Raw genomic sequence first — 20,986 nt, 5'->3', positions numbered from 1 at the left:
CTAGGTCACTCTGGACCCTATCCCTACCCTCCAGTGTATCTACCTCTCCCCCCGCCCCCCAGCTTAGTGTCATCTGAGAACTTACTGAGGGTTCAATTCATCCCATCATCCAGATCATTAATAAAGATGTTGAACAAAACCGGCCCAAGGACCGACCCCTGGGGCACTCCGCTTGATACCGGCTGCCAAATAGACATCAAGCCGTTGATCATTACCCATTGAGCCCGACAATCTAGCCAGCTTTCAATCCACCTTATAGTCCACCTTATAGTCCATTTATCCAATCCATACTTCTTTAACTTGCTGGCAAGAATACTGTGGGAGACCGTACCAAAAGCTTTGCTAAAGTCAAGATATATCACATCCACCGCTTTCCCCCATATCCACAGAGCCAGTTATCTCATCATAGAAGGCATCAGGTTGGTCAGGCATGACTTGCCCTTGGTGAGTCCATGTTGACGGTTCCTGATCACCTTTCTCTCCTCCAAGTGCTTCAAAATGGATTCTTTGAGAATCTGCTCCATGATTTTGCCGGTGACTGAAGTGAGGTTGACTGGTCTGTAGTTCCCTGGGTTCTCTTTCTTCCCTTTTTTAAATATGGGCACTATATTTGCCTTTTTCCAATAGTCTGGGAACCTTTGGTCTGTTCTATTTAAGTACAGCCCTCTGTGGCTTTTCAGTTAAGAGAACTATGCAAATATAACTTGCAGTTGGTCCTTATTATCAAGACATTAACAGAATTTTTGGCAGTCTCCCTTCAGAAGTGGCTCTGAACAGGAACAGTATAGAGGTAAAATTGGGACAAGAGAGATGCACTGGCAGAGCTCGACAGGGGGAATTTCTTAGGTCATGGTCACCAGAAATAACTAGATTTTCTCAAAAAATAAATAAATAGATGTGGGGAAACATAGCAGTAAAAGTCTGAAGAAACGAAAAATAGGTTATAACACACAGCTGCCATATGTTTATCCCCTATGAAATTATTATTAATACAACATTTAATATGAAGGTTACAGGGACTTCACAGATTTCATAGAGTTCACAGATTTTTAAGGCAGGAAGGGATTACTATGTCATCTAGCCCAGGGATGGGCAAACTTTTTGGCCTGAGGGCCACATCTGGGTATGGAAATTGTATGGTGGGCCATGAATGTTCACGAAATTGGGGTTGGGGTACAGGAGTGGGTGAGGGCTCTGGCTGGGGGTGCAGACTCGGGGGTGGGAGGCAGAAATGAGGAGTTCAGGGTGAGGGAGGGGTTTCCGGGCTGAGGCAGGGGGTTGGGGTGCGGGAGAGAGATCAAGCCTGGGGCAGGGGTTTGGGGCATGGGAGGGGGTCAGGAATGTAGGCTCCGAGCAGTACTTATCTCAAGCAGTTCCTAGAAGCAGTGGCATGTCCCCCCTCCGACTCCTATGTGGAGGTGCGGCCAGAAGGCTCTGCACGCTGCCCCACCTGCAGGCGCCACCCCTGCAGCTCCCATTAGCTGCAGTTCCCAGCCAATGGGAGCTGTGGGGGTGGTGCTTGGGGCGGGGGCAGCGCATGGAGCCCCCTGGCTGCCCCTAAACATAGGAACCGGAAGGGGGACATGCTGTTTCCGGGAGCCTCACCATGTGTGCATGGAGCAGTCTCTGACCCTGCTCCCCGGCTGGAACGCGGAAGCAACACAAGCCCCAGACCCCGCTCCCCAGCAGGAGCTCGAGGGCCAGATTAAACCAGCAGGAGGGCTGGATGTGGCCCGTGGGCCATAGGTTGCCCACCCCTGATCTAGTGTGACCTACTCTGTATCGTAGTGTATCACAGAACTTTATCCAGATACACCTCTCTTGAGCCCAGTGACTTCAGACAACTGAACTGTTGTGTGTCACAGGCAGAGAACAGGAGGGACTGAGGTGCCACCTGTGATTGATTTAGTTCCCCTCTGCAAAGAGGGAACTAGCTATAGCTGTGGTTTGAACTGCTCGTATTTATTCGCCACATCCCTTAACTATCACAACAACAGGTTTAATTGAACTCCTCTCAGGAAACATAGTTCTATGTGCCAAGAAAAATGGACCATACACTATCTATTATTTTCAAGTGCATGAACAAAACTGACATTCAGTTTAACAGAATTACTCAATTACCCCACAAGAAACTGAACAAACCAAACAAAAAATCCCCTTCTTGTTTCAAGTAGTGAGATAGATCTGCAGATTTACACCGTGATATAGTGTGTTCATCTGTAAGTAACTGCTTCAAATCCATCCCAAATTGTAGTAGATGGAAGTCATTACCACCTAACAGCTGTTCAGTGCCCTATATGTAATGAGCTAGGCTATGTCTGCACAACAGTCACTGTAAGGTCTCCTGTGTAGCCACTCTATGCCAGCAGGAAAGAGCTCTCCCACCGGCATAATTAAACCACCCCCAAAGAGCAGCGGTAGCTGTGTCAGCAGGAGACACTCTCCTGCCGACATAGATCTGTCCACACCGGCACTTTTGTTGGTGAAACTTATGTCGGTCGGGGGGTGGTGGTGTTTTTTCACACCCCTAACTGACAAAACGTTTGCTGACAAAAGTGCTAATGTAGACAAAGCCTAAGTACATAATCTTATATGGTTCCTAGTGTACAGCCATTACTATGTTTGTTATCCCTGTTGGCAGGTTCATTAAAGAGGCCAAGGACTGAGTAGATGCGGAATGGAAAAGTAGGAGTCTCACACCTCCAAGTCAAGGTAAAGGCTCATTGCCAGAGCAGCGTGGGGAAGTCTGTACAGCTATTACCGGCTTTATACATGGAGAATTTCAGTCTCTGAAGCTGTAAATGAGGCACATTTTACAAGCACTAAAATTTACTTAAATATTTGGTTTAAAAACCACCTTAAGCAGTGAACTGAAATGTATTTTACTGGGCCCAATTCTGCAAGGTACTGAGCGCCCTCAAATCAGTGTGATTTGGCTCTGTTCCCATAGCACTACAAAAATTCATTTTATGTTCCTGTTGTAGAGAGTAGCAGCAACTTCTTTGCTAATTCAAGATTCCTGAAAGCATATGAAAATTCACAGCAATGCTGATGCATAATGATATTCTGCAGTGTGTTACTTGAAGTTATGGGGCTGATTCAGAAAACACTCATGCATGCAAGAAGGCTCACTGAAGTTAATTTGGCTTTTCATGTGAGTAAAGTCATTCATGTACTTTGGCGTTTGCACAGCTGGGCCCTTAGTAATCATAAGAGCCATTATTGAAACTAGCTCAATTCAAAACAAAAGGAGGGGAGGGGAAAAATCAATATTTGTATTATACAAAAGTGGTAGGAAAAACAGCAAGCTGTTAAGAAAAAACAAGGAGGAGTGCTTGTGGTACCTTAGAGACTAAAACATTTATTTGGGCATAAGCTTTCGTGGGCTATAACCCACTTCATCAGATGCATGGAGTGGAAAATACAGTAAGCAGGTATAAATATACAGCACATGAAAAGACGGAAGTTGCCTTACCAAGTGGGGGGGGGGGGGGGGTCAGTGCTAACGAGGCTAAAAAAGTAAATTTTCCCTTTGTTGATTCTCACACCTTCTTGTGAACTGCTGGGAATGGGCCACATCTGCGTTGATTGAACTGGCCTCATTAGCACTACAAAAAGTAATTTCCCCTGTGTTGATATTCACCCCTTCTTGTCAACTGTTGGGAATGGCCACATCCACCCTAATTGAATTGGCCTTGTTAGCACTGACACCCCCCCCTCCACTTGGTAAGGCAAATCCCATCTTTCATATGCTGTATATTTATACCTGCTTACTGTATTTTCCACTCCTTCCATCTGATGAAGTGGGGTATAGCCCACGAAAGCTTATGCCCAAATAAATGTGTTAGTCTCTAAGGTGCCACAAGGACTCCTCGTTGTTTTTACTGATACAGACTAACACGGCTACCCCTCTGAAAGCTGTTAAGAGGGTCTCATGAAACAAAGGAACGTAAAATACTTAACCTAAAAACTCTTAAGATAATATTTGACAGTGTGCTTTTAACCCGATGCACAGCTTATAAAAAATATGTTTGCATCAATAAACCTATCAATAAAATGGTTATATTGGGCAAGAGCCCAAATGTCTTCCAAAACTGACAGAAATAGGCAACTCTCTGGTCACTGGGATTAAACCAAGTTTGTTTGGGCATGGGCATCTAACAACTGTCCTCATCCTCAAAGCTACTTACCACATTTTAGCCGGAGCTCTCCCAAGCAGCCATAGGCATCCGTGAGCTTTTCATATTGCCCTTTAATTACCTCCTTTTCTTCAGGAGCTGAGAAGAAACACAATAAAAAGGCAGCAAGCCTTAGTTACCCAATTCAGTTTTCAGACTGGTATAGTCCTGTACCAAACCCCTCCCAGGAGATCTCACTCAACAAACAAGACAATTAGATAACACATGAATAAGTATGTGGGGTTTACAGTGTTAAACTAGGAAGCTATTTAAAAGTTAATGGAACATCCCCATAAAAGACTGAGTGTTAAAAGGTACAAACACGCCTGTTCAAACACCACACAAAGGAAAAAGAGAGGTGCCAGTTGTAAATCCACAGATCATTAATTAATTGTTGCATCTACTAACACATGGTGCAGACACCGGCAAATGGCCTATCACTATCAGAATAAAAACACACAAACGATTAATTCATACAGCCCTAAGACCAGAACTGTTAAAAAAAAAAATTATTTGTTTGAGTAGCACCCACACGTGCTAGGCATTTTCCAGACATGAGAAGGGACCATCCCTGCCCCAACAATCTCACAGTCAGACTGAAGACAGACAGAGGACATGGAAGGGGAACAACAAACTGGGATTTTTTTTATACAAGGCAACAAGATTCAATATAGGCAGCATGGCAAAAATGAGTTTTTGAGAGTGAAAAAATGTATTTTATTGAAGTTAAAACTATTTGGCAAAAGAGCAAATCAGTGTAAATTTACAACAGAGTAAACAAGAGAACCTATTCTGATCTCAGTTACATCAGTGTAAATCTGGAGTATATCTTCTCAGGCCATCTTTATAGTTCATAAAGAAACGAAGAAGGGGCAGAAAACCATTTTCCTCCTTTTCTAATGGCAGCAGAAGCACACTTTATGATAGAAGCAAAATCCTTGCCCCGAACACTGCAACCTTCAGGACCCTTCACTAAAAGAAAAGACAACAGAAATAGCTAAAGAGATTGTGATAACAGACTGATGGGGGTGGAGGTCAGATTAACAAATATGCAGGCTAGACACAAGAGGCAGCAGGGAGAATGGAGATATTTCTTCAAGAACCAGGGACCGGAATGTGCGACATCAACATTATTTTAAGGGCACGATCTAAACTAAAGACCGAAGTGTACAGTATGTGTATCAAATGTGAGATTAAGCAATACAAAAATATGACACCACGTGCAGCTCATGGCAAGCAGCAGCTGATGTTGCTGTGCGTAGAAAAGCCACAAAAATTGGCAAGGCGAGCCAACACACTGCAGGCATATTAACAGAGCTTGGAACAGAGATGGACGTTTCAGCAAGCATCAGATGTTAAGCCTGGACGAGCTTGGTTATGCACACAGTGCTGCAGATACATCCCGTCATTTAGGCCCGATCTACACTAGAAACTTTTGTTGGTATTGTAATGTTGGTCAAAGGGGTAATTTTTCATGACATTTCTATACTGGCAACAGCCTTAGTGTAGACAGTTATACCAGTGAAAAGTGCTTTCGGCAGCATGGCTTGTTTCATTCACAGAACCTGAGAAAGCTATCCCTGCAAAACCCCCTTTTCCGCTGATATAAGTTGCATCTACACTGTGTGGGTTTGCTGATGTAGCCAGTATAGCTATACTAACAAACCTCTTCTAGTGTAGACTAGGCCTTAGCTTACCAGGTCAATGAACAGGAGATGGAATGCGGAAGGTAGACTGTGTATTGCCATCTCCCAATTAGCTAAATGTGAGCTGCTTTGGCTGGCTTCTCACCGAGAGAAGACCCAAGGCATGAGCTATTCTCATGGGCTGTATGGTACAGACCTGCTGGTGGCCTAGCTTTGTTAATAAAATGTTATCATTTAACTTATCAGGAGTGTTTCTAGTGATTCTCCTCAAAGCTGCAGACATGTTTTCTCCCCTGCTCCGGCCCCTACATGCTGCCCTAGCAGTGTACAGGGGTCATTAATGGGCCATCAGAGTCTGGGGGAGAATCCACACAGTGGAGGTACAACATAGGGGCTCCAGAAATGGCCCTACGCTACTCCCCTCACAAGACTTGGCACAGGGAGTGTGTCTGGGGCAGGGCTGGGCACAGGACATGGCACTATGAGGATTCTAGGCTGTGCTGCAATCAACAGGCAACCCAGGGTGAGTTGGCATAAATTATATCAGCTGGGGGCTGCTTTAATTTTTGCTGGGCACCATTGTGTCCCCTGGAGGAACTCCGAATCCAAAGGGCACAAATGTAGCATCAAGCCACATTTGCCCATCCCTCCATCCCAAGGGTGCATCTGCTGTGCTGCGTCCCTTGGAGATGCAGCCCAGAATTGAACCTTGCACGTTTATAGTTGCCTCTGAACACAGTAACTAACAACATGCCAAACACAGCTGTAGTTGATGACATGGGGGCTATACAAATCTGGAGGGTGGGAAAGTCCACAGGTCTGTACAGATTGGGTCTTTGTGCCAAATTACGATATGTATTGGGTGGTAGAGTCTTGAGGCCCCATCCCCACGGTGCTGGGTATTGTACAAACTCATGATAAAGAGGCAGCCCCCGCCCTAAAGACATTACAGTCTAAGGCTTGGTCTACGCTACCAACTTATGTTGGTATAACTGCATCGCTCAGGGGTGTGGAAAATCCACACCCCATGCAATGTAGTTATACTGCCCTAACCCCCCTCCAGTGTACACAGCTACGTCAATGGAAGGGCTTCTCCCGCCAACATAGGTACTGCACCTCCCCGAGGCGGTAGCTAAGCCAATGGGAGAAGCTCTCCAGTTGGCGTAGGTAGTGTCTTCACTACGTGCTACAGCGGCACAGGTGCACCGGTTCAGCTGCAGCGTTGTTACTGTAGAAAGAAAAGGAGGACTAGCGGCACCTTAGAGACTAACCAATTTATTTGAGCATAAGCTTTCGTGAGCTACAGCTCACTCCATCGGATGCAACCGATGAAACCGATGAAGTGAGCTGTAGCTCAAGAAAGCTTATGTTCAAATAAATTGGTTAGTCTCTAAGGTGCCGCTAGTCCTCCTTTTCTTTTTGCGAGTACAGACTAACACGGCTGCTACTCTGAAACCTGTCATATCACTGTAGCCAAGCCCTGAGTAAGTGGGCGGTCCAAAATCAAAACGGTGTTTAGTTTGCTATTTTTTGAGCGGAGAAAGGGGTATAGACCGAATTTGAATTAAGCCAGATGGTATCAAAGTGAACAGCAAATTAGTCACTGGGCCTAATTCACTGGGCACTAAAGGTATATCTACACTGCAAAAGATCCTGGTTCAACCGACTTGGACTAGCACCACGGGTCTAAAGATAGCAGTGTGGATGTCCCTGCTCCGACTGGTGCCCAGGCTCCGAGACACACACATCTCAGAGCCCAGGCTCCAGCCCAAGTATCTACACGTCTATTTTTAGACCTGTAGCACAAGCCCCATGAGCTTAAGCCAGCTGACTCAGCTCTGAGATTAACTGCCACCGGCTGCCTTTTTTTTTTATTTTTTTTTTGCAGTGTAGACGTACCCTGATATACATAGGCTCTGCTCTGCTGATTTCAACTGGGTTATGCCCACTTACACTAGCAGTGCATTCCCATCAGTGGGTTCAACAAGTGCTACTCCAAAACAGGATTTTGCCACTGGGCCAGATTGTGACTGGCCTTTATGCAGTGCAGGGGTAGGGCACTACGAGTCTTTCCCCTCTGCAAGGTATAAAGGCCAGTCACAATTACAATCCCTGTGTTCAGGGGAGAGTAGGAACTGTTCAGTCTGTGTGTCCCCTGGCATGGCCTACCCTTTGCCCACTTCAAGCCAGCCTGCAGAACCAGACCAGAGTGCAAGAGGTAGCATGCAGCACTCCTAAAGCGATGCAGTACTGGATGTGCTCCCTCTGTGCAACGGGAAGCCCTAGAAAGAATTCTGTCTGAGCTAGACTTTGACACGTTACTGTTACCAGAGCCCTGGGGAGGGGGACTCCCATCAACTGAGGTCAGCAACAACCATGCTGCTGAGCTGCACAGATAATAGTATGTTCACCCAGCTCTGGTACCAAACAGCAATGTTAAAGGGACACGATCAGATCGTTTAGGCGCAACATTTAGGTTTTATTAATTTAGAAAAAGCATTTATAAAACATAAATTAATAGGAATGTTTTAATGAAATGTAAAATAAATGTAAACGAAGCCAGGAGTTTTTGTCTGGATTGAAACATTGCCCTGTAGTGTTTGCAACTCACGCTTGGGCGCGAGAATTAGAACCAGAATGTGAATGTCTAAAAACAAAAGTGAGATTAATGTGTCTATGGTTGTCCAAGCTGGATGAAGCACAAAGAGTAAACAGTCCAAGTAGTGAAACTACTGTAGAACTTTAAAATTTTTTTAGTTGTAAAACCCTAAGGTATCATTGAGCAACACAGGGAACAATGTTTTGCTTTACATCTGATATAATATTCAACCTGAAAGTAATCTTTCAAGCACCATTTTTCCACTTTCACTAGCTCACATAACACCCTAAACATTCTAGCTTCAATTCCTTTCTTTATTAAGAATGAGAAGTATCAATGCATAAGATGGCAACTACCAGTTCTGCTTATAATATAAAGTTATGTTTAAATTAACCCTTTTTGAAACCCCAAACCAGACCTCTGGCAATTTAAAGGAATAAAACAGCAATGTACTGTATTTAAATTATACAATTATTAGTCAACTTTTTACTTTTTTAAAAGTAACTTTCCACTAGGGCTCTAATAGCAGCAAAAAATGTTAGTTGAGTGCCAGTGGTTCTCAAACTTCATTGCACTGCAACCCCCTTCTGACAACAAAAATTACTACACGACCCCAGGAGAGGGGACTGAAGCTTGAGCTTGCCTGAGCCCCGCTGCCCCGAGCAGGGGGGCTAAAGCCTGAGCCCCACTGCCCTGGGTGGGGGTGGGGGCAAAGCCAAAGGGCTTCAGCCCCAGGCGGGGGGCGGGGGGGAAGCCTGTAACCTAAGCCTCGCTGCCCAGGGCTAAAGCCCTTGGGCTTTGGTTTCGGCCCCGGGTGGTGGGGCTTGGGCTTAGGCTTCAGTCCTGGGCCCAGCAAGTCTAACGCCAGCCCTGGCGACCCCATTAAAACGGGGTTGTGACCCACTTTGGGGTCCCGACCCCCCAGTTTGAGAACCGCAGGACTACATTATTTGATAAGTTTCCCTGGCATCTGTTGAATAACATATTTGCAATTGCATCTCTCTCGCTGGTCCAATGCTAAGTATTGAGAGCTTTCCTGAGTAGCAACAAACTGACACTATACACGCTGGTTTCCCTGTTGCCCATGGGGTACTGAGGAGTCCGTTTCACACTACAGCAGCTTGCAAAAGCCCCAACCAGCAGAGGTACCTGGAGCTGTTTGCTTGCAAATGTAGAAAACAACACAGCACTGGGTTATACTCTGTTCACATTTGGAAACCTTTCTTTGCAACCAATAGGATGAGAGACTTTTTTTTTTTTTTTTTTAAATGAAAACTTGCATGCTCCAGCAGTTGCTGGAACTCACCCAGGAAGTTTCCTACTCATCTGGATGGATGAGCTAGGGTAGTTTCCAAATACATACTGTAGTCATCTGTTTTGTAATCACTGTTACAAGAACCAGACAATGCTTCTAGTAATTACCACGCCTTAATGAAGCTACCCACTAGTGTTTATACAAGATTATCTTTCCTATCAGTGTTTGTACATACACTATGGTATTCACTTCTGCACCAGTAAGTACAATTTTGTTCTGGTTTAAAGGAGGCCGTGGGAGCAGAATTGGGACTTAAATATATGAAACCCCAGTAACTGGTACTTTTCTAAGTGCCTCAGTAGAAAGAAGGCAGAGAGAGACCACAGTCCCTGCAGCTAAATTGGGGTGGGAGCTGGGTACACCTAAAAACACTGGCTGACATAGAGGCAAGTGGCTTTTCAAGAAAAGAGCAGAAAGAAGAGAGCCTGGCACCCAGTGGCAGGATCTAGCTCCTCCCTCTGCCTACTTAGGTCCTGATCCTGCAAACACTTACATACCTGCTTAACTCTACACACTCGTGTGTGTAAACTTTATAACAGGGGTCGGCAACCTATGGCACACGTGCCAAAGACAGCACGCGAGCCAATTTTTAATGGCACGCTGCTGCTCTTCTCCACCCCCCGCCCACTGCTCACCTCTTGCAGGGCAGGCAAGCTTCCCCCTCCTCCTACCTCTTCCTCCTCCTTCTCTCCCTCCCTGCTGCAGATCAGCTGGCGGCCCTTGCCACAGAGGGGGAGAGCCCTGGGGAAGGGGTTGGAATTGGCATATTCCCTCCAGCCCCCTGCCGTGAGCTGCTCTGGGCAGGGGGCTGGGAGCACCCCCAAGACCCCAGCCCACACCCCCACCCCTCTGCCCTGACCCCTGCACCCCCACACACTCCCAGCCCTCTGCCCTCACCCCTGAACCCCCCCACACACACACCCAGCCCTCTGTCCTGACCCCTGCACCCCTCCACAACTCCAGCCCTGACTCCGACACCCCCCCACAAATATCCAGCCCCCCAGCCCTGACTCCTGCACCCTCCTCACATGCCCCCATCCCCCATGCCCTGACTCTTGCCCCCCCCCACATTCCCACCCCCACCCTGAGCACCAAACAGGAGCTGCCCAGGTAAGCGCTCCACACCCAAACCTCCTGCCCCAACCCTGAGCCCCCTCCCTCATTCTAGCTCCTGGCCAGACCCTACACCCCAACCCCCAGCCTGCTCCTTCACCCCCAGCCCTGTGCTCAGTGCACTCCCACCCTCAGCTCAGTGCAGAGAGAGAGGAAGAGAACGGCTAGAACCAGGGAGAAGGTAGGTACCCACTCTATGTGGACAGGGCCGGAATCCCAGACTGGCAGTGGGCTGCGCGGGGCCGGCAGCCGGGACCCTGGATGTCAGGAGCCAGCGGACGGAAACCCAGACCAGCAGTGGGCTGAGCGGCTCAGCCCACTGCCAGTCTGGGGTCCCAGCCACAGGCCCCACTCAGCCTGCTGCCGGCCTAGGTGAACAGAACCCCAGGCTGGCAGCGGGCTGAGCGGGCCGGCAGCATAAGATCAGGATTTTAATTTAATTTTAAATGAAGCTTCTTAAACATTTTGAAAATCTTGTTTACTTTACATATGACAATAGTTTAGTTATATAATATATAGACTTATAGAGAGAGACCTTCTAAAAAACGTTAAAATGTATTACTGGCACGGGAAACCTTAAATTAAAGTGAATAAATGAAGACTCGGCACACCACTTCTGAAAGGTTGCCGACCCCTGCTTTATAACAGGGGTCAGCATTTTCAGGATCATAGCTGTGCTGTGGTGAAGGCAGCAGCAGCTTGTTCACCTCACCTGTGCCTCTCCTACTAACCAGAGAAAGGTGAGAACTTTTCAACAAGAAGCAAAACAAAGAGGAACCCGATCATGTGTTTCTCACATCACATTGTGAGAAACAATACAGTCAGTATATTACCTAGGACTCAGAGTAACAGCCGTGTTAGTCTGTATTCGCAAAAAGAAAAGGAGTACTTGTGGCACCTTGTGGTTAGTCTCTAAGGTGCCACAAGTACTCCTTTTCTTTTTACCTAGGACTGTGCTTCGCGGCATCCTGTAAATAGGGTAGATTTAGAGGGACTAAGCTGATTCCGACTTTTTTCTGCCACCCTCACCAAACAGACCAAAAGACATTACACATACTCCCCTTCTACCAGTTCCAACAAACAAAATTATTATTTTTTTCCACTAAAAATCTTCCTATCCCACATGCAGTCTTGCTAGATCAGCTTTGACCTCCTTCCACACAGGCTTTCAGCAATCAGGGTCTATTTTGTAATACCATGTAGGTCAAGGAAGATGTTATCACTTTACAAAATGAGGTTTTGGGCCAGGATTGCTGCCAGTGCATTAGGATGTTAAATTAACAAAAATCAGATTTAGCAATTTTCTAGAAACTAAACATTATCACTCCAAAAAAGAAGCCCTAGGAATAGCACTTCAGAGAGGTTAGTTCCTAGGGCTTCTGTATTAGACTGGAAATATTCACATTCTAGCAAGCTGATTTACACACACACACCCACCCACCCACACACACCCCATAGTATATACTTTTTAATTTAACATCCCAACAAAAGTCTGGTAATAGAATAATGAAAACACATTGTGTAACGTGTAGCATGAGTTGGTCTATTGGTAAACATGGCAGCATACACAGCAAAAGCCCGCTCTGAAACGCCTCTGATGAACTTAAGGCCAACTGTTGTGTAACATTCAAGTCATAAAACACCTGTGACTGTGGCGGCTTAGTTATCTTAACATGGCAATATATTATTTTAATATCTAACTTGCTAGGACTTGTAGACCTAGCCCATCAGGAACAATTTATGCATAATTAGCATAGTTTTCTAATGTAGAACAAATATGAATCCTATAGACTACATTCATCACTAATAAGCTTCACCCTCAAGTGCACAAAACATGTATTCAACAATTTGCCCACACAATGTAATGCACCAGTGCTTATATAAAACATGTTCCAACAGACTACAAAAGATTCCAAAAATAAAAGGATAATTTGACATTTAAGAATGCAGACAAAGTTTTAAGAATGCAAACACAGTTTTGAACTTTGCCATATAATTATCTCTGCATGAGAGAAAAATGGATCACACTGTGGGTTCTTTTCTGTATTTTAGTAAATATAAAACATGTTCAAATTACATGTTAATCAACGTACAGCATTCAAATAGTTTGTGCATTATTTGTTTGACTACTAAGAGCAGCTAGGGAAAGAATTGTATGTACAATTACAAAGATAAAATTAGTTTTAAAATAGCAGATGTATATAAAATGTGCAATTATGATTATTAAAAAGAAAAGGAGTACTTGTGGCACCTTAGAAACTAACAAATTTATTTGAGCATAAGCTTTCGTGAGCTACAGATTACTTCACCGGATGCATTCAGTGGAAAATACAGTGGGGTCTATTTTCCACTGAATGCATCTGATGAAGTGAGCTGTAGCTCACGAAAGCTTATGCTCAAATAAATTTGTTAGTCTCTAAGGTGCCACAAGTACTCCTTTTCTTTTTGCGAATACAGACTAACACGGCCGCTACTCTGAAACCTATGATTATTAAGCATTTGTATTGCAGTAGCATCTAAAGGCCACAAGCAGGTGGGTCCCCATTGTGCTAGGCACTGTACAAACATATAATAAGTGGCAGTCTCTGCCCCAAAGAGCTTACAAACTGAATTTACCCTTGTCTCACACCCTTTGACTCCAATCCTGCAAATACTTATGTATTTGCATAACTTTACTACTGCAGGTAGTCCCGTTGACATCATTTCACTGGATTCAGTCATAGTAATAAAGTTAAGCACATGCCTACATGTTTGCAGCTCTGGGGCCTTAGCATGTTGCGCATTTTCACAGATTGTATGGTCCTCAAGGCAGGGACAGTGTTTGCCTCTATGTTCTCCAACCTGCAATCTTTGAGAGATTTGTTTTTCATAATAATAATTTTCCCCACTATTCTTCAAAAGTGAAAGTTGCTTCTTCAGCAGAGGCTAACACTTAATGTTCTTCTAATGTGAATTCCATGAAGAACTGTTCTCTTTTAAAATGGCTGCCCTCTTCCGTTGTTATAAAATGAGACTGAAGCTGTAGGGCTGCCACTGGCAAAATGCCCTCTTTCAAAATGCACTGTTAATGCACCCAAACAACCTTAACTTCACCCCATGGTGACACCATAAGGAAAAAAATTAAAAATCAAATGTATGTTTAAATATCAATTTAATCTAATCTAGGACTACAAACACTATTTATTATGCACCAATCATAATTGTCTGGCTATTACATGGCATCACTATAGGGAGGAGTTAAGGTTGTTTGAATGCTATAGATGCATTTCCATATCTAAATATATCTTTTAAATTAAATGTAACTCTAAATTTCCTTGGCTTGTAATGCTGGCTTTGGAGATAATTACAACAGCCTCATAGAGCCTTTCCCATTACGGATATGTATGCCCAATCTTAACTCCATTTTATTATATTTTTTATCTGGAAATATGAAAAAGACATTGTATGCAGTACGACACACTAGAAATACAGACAGACACGAGGACAACTGAAATTGTAATTTTGATTCATTCAGAGGCTTGCAAGGGGAAAAAGGGTGTCCAGTCATTTGCTCTGAATGTGATTTTAAATTTTTCATTGTACAAAACAAAGATGTTCTAAGTTATGAGGTGGCCAAAGATTTACAAACTGAAACATTGGGCTTAGATCAGTTTCTAGTTTTGTTTTAAATTTCTTGCTTGTAAAATCTCCGTTTCCATACTTGCTATCATTCCATTCTGCCATTTTAACTAATAGTGGTGGGGAAGGGAAAATATTTATTCTTTTCCCATTAAAAAAAAAAAAAAAAAAGTCTGAGCCTCTTTTTGTGCATAGCAAACAAAGGAACTGACACCCCCCCCCTCCAAAAAAAAAAAAAAAAACCCCAACAAACTTCAAATGTCCCCTGGCCCTAGTCCTCAATGACTAATGGTTGCTTGATAACTATGAAAAAATATTTTCAAATAAAATTATTAGGGATTGACATTTATTTTTGCCATGTTCAGCAAAGAATTTCTCACAATTTTATGTATATAAGAGGCTATTTCTCTATAGAGTTGCACATCAGTGTTGCAGGCGTAGGTTTTTGTCTCTAAAGAACATGGAAGTTTAAACCCATATGAAGTTGGACAAAAGTACAATTGCACAACTCTATAGTGCCAAAGGTATTTTTTGGTTTTGTTTTTATCTTCCTTTAAGGATAGGGAAATTAGGTAACCAAGCCAAAGGTAACGTAACTTCAGGCTGTAAATCTGAAACACACAAAAAAATTCAGCAGTGAACCCCACAAGAAATAAAGTATCCTTTGATGTAAATATTCCAATAGAGTGAGGCAATAACAAATCAGCAGCAGTAGGACTAGCCAAAAATTCTCCATTAAACAAATTTTTCCTGATGTGTCTGCTTTTCACAGAAAATTTAGGTTTTTTTTAATTTAAAAAAAAAAAGAATGCACAAAAACCTATTGAAAACATTAATATTTCAATTTGGATGTGTTTCCATAGTGCACCATGGAAGTTGTAGTTCAGTTTCCTCATGTCCCCATTCTCTTCTATGGGCCAGGCTCCCAGCAGGACTTCATCTCCCATGATGCACCCCAGTCATGGAACTCCTATGAGGCATCACCTCACCATGAGAAGAGACCATGCTGCATTATGAGAGATGTAGTCCAATCAGAAAGCCCATCTTATACAGAAGAATGGGAGTATAAGACACTTGAACTGCAACTCCCATGAGGCACCACAACATTTCAGAATAATAGTATTTTGTTTTTGACTGAAATGTTTCAATTTTTTGCCCAAAAGTCCAAATTTTCCACAGAAAAAAGACTTTTTTCCCCAACCAGCTCTAAATTATCAAAGAATGATAAAAATCTTAACGTTTATAACATGAACTCAGTCACATCACATACATTGTATGGTAATGCACATTATTATTTGTTAAGTGCTGACAATGTGCTTAGCACTGTACAAAGCATATATTACACAGTTCTCACCCCAAAGAATTTACAGTCTAAGGCTATAAGTTGCCCTGTGTATGTGGACTTCTATTCCTGGACAGAGCCATAATGAAAATAATGGGTGCTCCACCGTGACAATGTGATACTAATGTGATACTAATGCCATCATGTGCCAGCAATGCCCCTCTGCCATGTACATTGGCCCAACCAGACAGTCTCTATGTAAAAGAATAAATGGACACAAATCGGACATTAGGAATGGTAATATACAAAAGCCAGTAGGAGAACACTTCAATCTCCCTGGACATTCAATAACTGATTTAAAAGTAGCCATCCTTCAACAAAAAAACTTCAAAAACAGACTTCAAAGAGAAACTGCAGAGCTACAATTCATTTGCAAACTTAACACCATTAATTTGGGTTTGAATAGGGACTGGGAGTGGCTGGCTCACTACAAAAGCAATTTTCACTCTCTTGGTATTGACACCTCCTCATCTATTATTGGGAGTGGACCACATCCACCCTGAGTGTATTGGCCTTGTCAGCACCTTACAGTTGGAGAACCAGTAACTCCCTTCTCTTCATGTGCCAATATATTTTTGCCTGTATCTGTAATTTTCACTCCTTGCATCTGAAGAAGTGGATTTTTTTACCCACGAAAGCTTATGCCCAAATAAATCTGTTAGTCTTTAAGGTGCCACCAGATTCCTCGTTGTTTTTGTGGATACAGATTAACAAGGCTACCCCTCTGATACTTGCCACAGTGATATGTTCACACAGATCCAACTTCAGGAACAGGACCTAACTGTTATAGACTTAACAGCCTCATAACCAAAAATACTATATGTGCAACAAGATCAAAGTTAACATTGCTATTGAACTTTGACCTCTCAGTTGCCTGACCTTGTTGTGACCAGTTTGCAAACTTAATGTCGCATTAAAATAGGTTAACTGTCAAAACCTACACAGGATGTATAATACATAGGTACAGAAATGTTTGCTGAGGCTATGACACCTGGGCCATTGGCAAGGGTTGAACCTAGAACCCTCAGTTCTAAAATGAGCCTCTTACACTCCAATTAGATAGCATTTTGGCCCTGTCCTCATTAAGGAAATTCACACCAGCCTAACTACATACAGTACAAACCACAAACTGCTCCAGTTCAAAGCAGGGCTTTCTCTGAAGTAGATTAATCTGGTAACATACTGAAGTAAATCACATTAGTGTAACCTCTACTTTGAACTGATACCACATGTCTACCTTAATGGTTTGCACCAGATGTAGCTTCCTTGATGTAGTTACACCAATGTGAATTTTCTGAATGTACTCAGAAACCCCTCCCTTTACTCTGGAACCTTGTCTTTTTTCCCTCCTTACAATTTCCCATTAGTGGAAGAAAGCAGTGCAGCCCCATTACTGGTAACAACAATGGGAGCACTGGTGCATACAGGCTATCCACATTTTAACAATGCATTCTCTAGAAAACACAATGGTTAATATGCAGGTGACTACTGGCAACCTGGGCCCATATCCGCAGGCACCTCCCTACCTCTTTCAACACCTAAATTCTCCACTTAGGTGCCTGTGATGTTCCAAAAGCTCTCATTCACTCTACCCAGTGCTTAATTTGTAATGAAAGAGATGCTGGGGCTCAAACAATATTTTTTACATTCATAAATGACACAGCAAGCCCAGAGGTGCTGGGGCTACGAACTGCCAAGCCTAGAGGTGCCAGGGCTCAGCCCTGGTACAAATTAAGCACTGACCTTACCCCATAGGGGCCAAAGTGCCCTAGGTGCTTAAGTGTCCAAAGGTCAGCATTTGCACTGTCCCCTAAATATTGAGCTGACCCACAGCTAACAAGCTGCTCAGAGCCCTAGCTCAAGCCAAAGCCCCAGAGGTGACAGTCTCAAACTAGGCAGGGGAATGCTTATCTTGCCAGTGAGGCCTGATCATGCAGGTGTACTCTGAGCTGGGTTCTACCTAACACCAGATGCCCATAGAGAACCTGCTGCAGGAGAGCTAGAGACAGACTACTGAAAGGTGGAGGGATAACACTAGATCTGCAAAAAAGCCAGCTGGAACACAAGGAAATGTAGGGTGAGTATGAGAAAGGTGTCATGCCTGAGCAGGAGACAGACACACACACAGATGGTTTTGGCTGCTAGGACACAGACTACCTAAGCAGTAGACCTGGTTTCTGTACCTAACTTCAGGAAGGTGTGGTGGCTAACGATCCCAAGTGGCAGAAGGTGCCTATCTCTGGCCTATTAGCCAGGTGGACCATGTCAGCCACTTAGGTACCTACGCTCTTCCTCCCCTTTCCTCTGCATTTCACTCCTGGTTAGCTTCAGGTGGCTCCCAGAACTCAGTAGGTGGCCAGCTTCTGAAAGTCCCTTCCCTGAGCACCTCCCTCTCTCCATGCACTGTATGGGGCAGTGGTTCTCAACCTGGGGTACTTGTATCCCTGGGGGTACATCAACTCATCTAGATATTTGCCTAGTTTTACAACAGACTACATAAAATGCACTAGCAAAGTCAGTACAAACTAAAATTTCATACAATGACTTGTTTATACTGCTCTATAAACTGTACACTGAAATATAAGTACAAAATTTATATTCCGATTTATTTTATAATTATATGGTAAAAATGAGAAAGTAAGCAATTTTTCAGTAATAGTGTGCTGTGAGACTTTTGTATTTTTACGTCTGATTTTGTAAGCCAGTAGTTTTTAAATGAGGTGCAACTTAGGGGTACACAAGACAAATATAGTCTGGAAAGGTTCAGAGTCACTGGTATGGGGAACCTGAACACCTAATTTGGGGCTGAAAATTTCACCAGGTGGCCAGGCAGCTGGGGTTAGGCGTTACAGTGCTGATCTCTGAGTAACGCCTATGAGCGTTAAGGCTCTGGGCCCTCCTCTACACTAGTACCCCTACTGTTGATACTGCAGATGAGGCTGTGCCAACAGTAACTACAGGGGGGAGGGGGGAGTCTTGTGTCTCCCTGGTCTTACTGTCCCGCAGTGGGGAGGAGGTACCAGCCCCCCGACAGGTGTAATTGTTAGAGCCTTAGCCTTCTGCAGAGCAGCCCAAACTTTCACACGTGTAGGGGATCCTGATAACAACAGCCCAGCCCAGGGCAGATCCAGCGCGGGACACCCTGAGCACATTAGACAATCTGCCCTTAGTCTGGTGCCTAACTGGGAGCTGAGCTCTTTGGAAGTCTGGCTCTGGACGCTTAGCCCTTCGATGCTGGTCTGTGCCGGCATGAACCCACCCCGCGGCGCGCTCAGCGCAGCCGCGCCCTGCCCGCCAGAGGCACTTACTGAGGGTGGCCACGGTGCCGGCCTCCAGCAGCAGACAGTCGCGGCGGCTGCGCGCCTCCAGCAGGGCGCTTGGAGCCGGCTCCTGCTTCCAGAGCAGCCGCAGCCCTTTGGTCGGAGCCATGGGAGCGGCTGGCCATGGGGAGCAAGGCGCAGGAGGTGCCAGGGGAACGGACCCGCTCCCTGCCAAAAACCAAGGCACCCACAGCGGGGAGCGGGTAGCAGAGAAAGCGCCGCCGCGTCCCCCCTTCCGGGGACCTCCCTGGGGTCCAGGAGAGACACGGCTCCCTGCAGTACCGCCCCAAAGTCACCGAGTGGGCTGGGGGCAGAGAAAGCACCGCCGCGTCTCCCCTCGCCGGGCTCAGAGCCGCCCCCACACGAAGGGGAGCCGGGGGCGCACCAGGCTCGCCGCGAGCTTCCAGCCCCGAAAAAGTCTCCAGCAACTCGGCGGGGAAACAGAAAGTGCCGCTGTTTCCTTCTCCCCTCCCCGCCAACGCAGCGCCGCCCCGGCTCCTTGCAGTCCTCCCCCAGGCGAAGGGTGACCTGGCTGGATTGCCGGAGCGTCCTTGGCTCTAGCGGCCGCCCGCTGCGCCTCGCTTTCTCGCGCTCCCCGCGGCGCCGGTCCCGTGTAAACTAGGCGTTGACTTGGTTCCTCCCTTCTCCAGTGGCGGCGGCTCCTCCCGCTCCGGGACAGGTAAAAGCCATTGTCCGTCTGTCTCCCGCCCTGCGGGAAGGGCGGGGTTAGAATCGCAGCTCCCCGGGGAGGAGGCAGCTGCTGCTGCTGCTGCGCTGCTCCCAGACTAAAAAAACAAGGCGAGGAGAGCCGTCCCACAGCCGGCACCCGCCTGCCTTGGAGGAGAAGTGAAGTGGCAGTTCCAGGCTCATGCTTGGGGAGCTAATGAGACAGGCACGATCCAGAGACTCCGAAACTTTGACACAGATCAGATCTGGATCCCAACGAGCAAAACTTCTCACCACACTGCACCGCGTGCTGCATCCCTGACGGACAGCAACCAATACCGCACTCTTATCTAGTGTCTTTCAAGTGAGGCGCCCAAAGTGTTGTATAAACGTAAACTAATAACGAGAGGGCATAAAGTAATTTACAAGGTAAGCTAAGTAGTGATTAAAAATCCTAACAACATATCACATGAAAATATGCCGAATGCCAATCCACGCAATAGCGAACTTTTCATATTGGTAAAGACAGAACATTTATCCTAGCCAACCTTGTATCCATTAAACACACCTTTACCATTGAGAACCTGGGATGGTCCTATCTGCACTGGTGGAAGTCAAGCTCCCGCCTGCCTAAATTTCTCAAGAGACACAAGGTGGGTGAGGTAAAATATTTTTATTTTTAGTTGGTCCAATAAAATCTTGTCTGTCTTATATCCTGGGACCAACACCGCTACTATGCTGCAAACAACAATGGTAAATTTTCCCATGCAGTTTTGTTGTATTGCTTCTCACTTACCGTTCTAAACAGTTGTGTAGCCTTATTAAACAGCTCCCATATTTTTCTCCAGAAATGGCTGCAGTTCAGTGGTCAGGTGACTTATATTTATGTAAGTAGATACTAGAATTCTTTGCACACTCAAAGTGAATGCCAGCTCTGACCCCTAGTTTGTAAAATGCTTTGGGGGAAAGATGCTATATACATGTATGTTATTTTATAATTAATAATTTTCTTGTTTCTTCTAACAATGTCCAGGAATCGGAGTAACAGCCGTGTTAGTCTGTATTCGCAAAAAGAAAAGGAGTACTTGTGGCACCTTAGAGACTAACCAATTTATTTGAGCATGAGCTTTCGTGAGCTACAGCTCACTTCATCGGATGCATACTGTGGAAGTTGCAGGAATAGAACTTG

General features: G+C 45.1%; 1 protein-coding gene across 1 annotated transcript in view; it reads right to left on the bottom strand.

Moving 5' to 3' along the window:
• SYNJ2 (synaptojanin 2) overlaps positions 1 to 19,316 on the bottom strand; it is a 103,914-nt gene extending 84,598 nt beyond the window's left edge. Inside the window, exons 1-2 of the mRNA XM_074948687.1 lie at positions 19,120 to 19,316; positions 4,191 to 4,277 (exon numbers count right to left, since the gene is read on the bottom strand). Of these exons, the coding sequence (XP_074804788.1) occupies positions 4,191 to 4,277; positions 19,120 to 19,240 (208 nt within the window). The 5' untranslated portion in view covers positions 19,241 to 19,316. The remainder of the gene's footprint in view (positions 1 to 4,190; positions 4,278 to 19,119) is intronic.
• Positions 19,317 to 20,986: the final 1,670 nt, after the last annotated feature.

Source organism: Natator depressus, chromosome 3 (genome assembly GCF_965152275.1).
Source record: "Natator depressus isolate rNatDep1 chromosome 3, rNatDep2.hap1, whole genome shotgun sequence".
NCBI lineage: Eukaryota > Metazoa > Chordata > Testudines > Cheloniidae > Natator > Natator depressus.
This window is presented reverse-complemented; position numbering and strand designations above follow the sequence as displayed.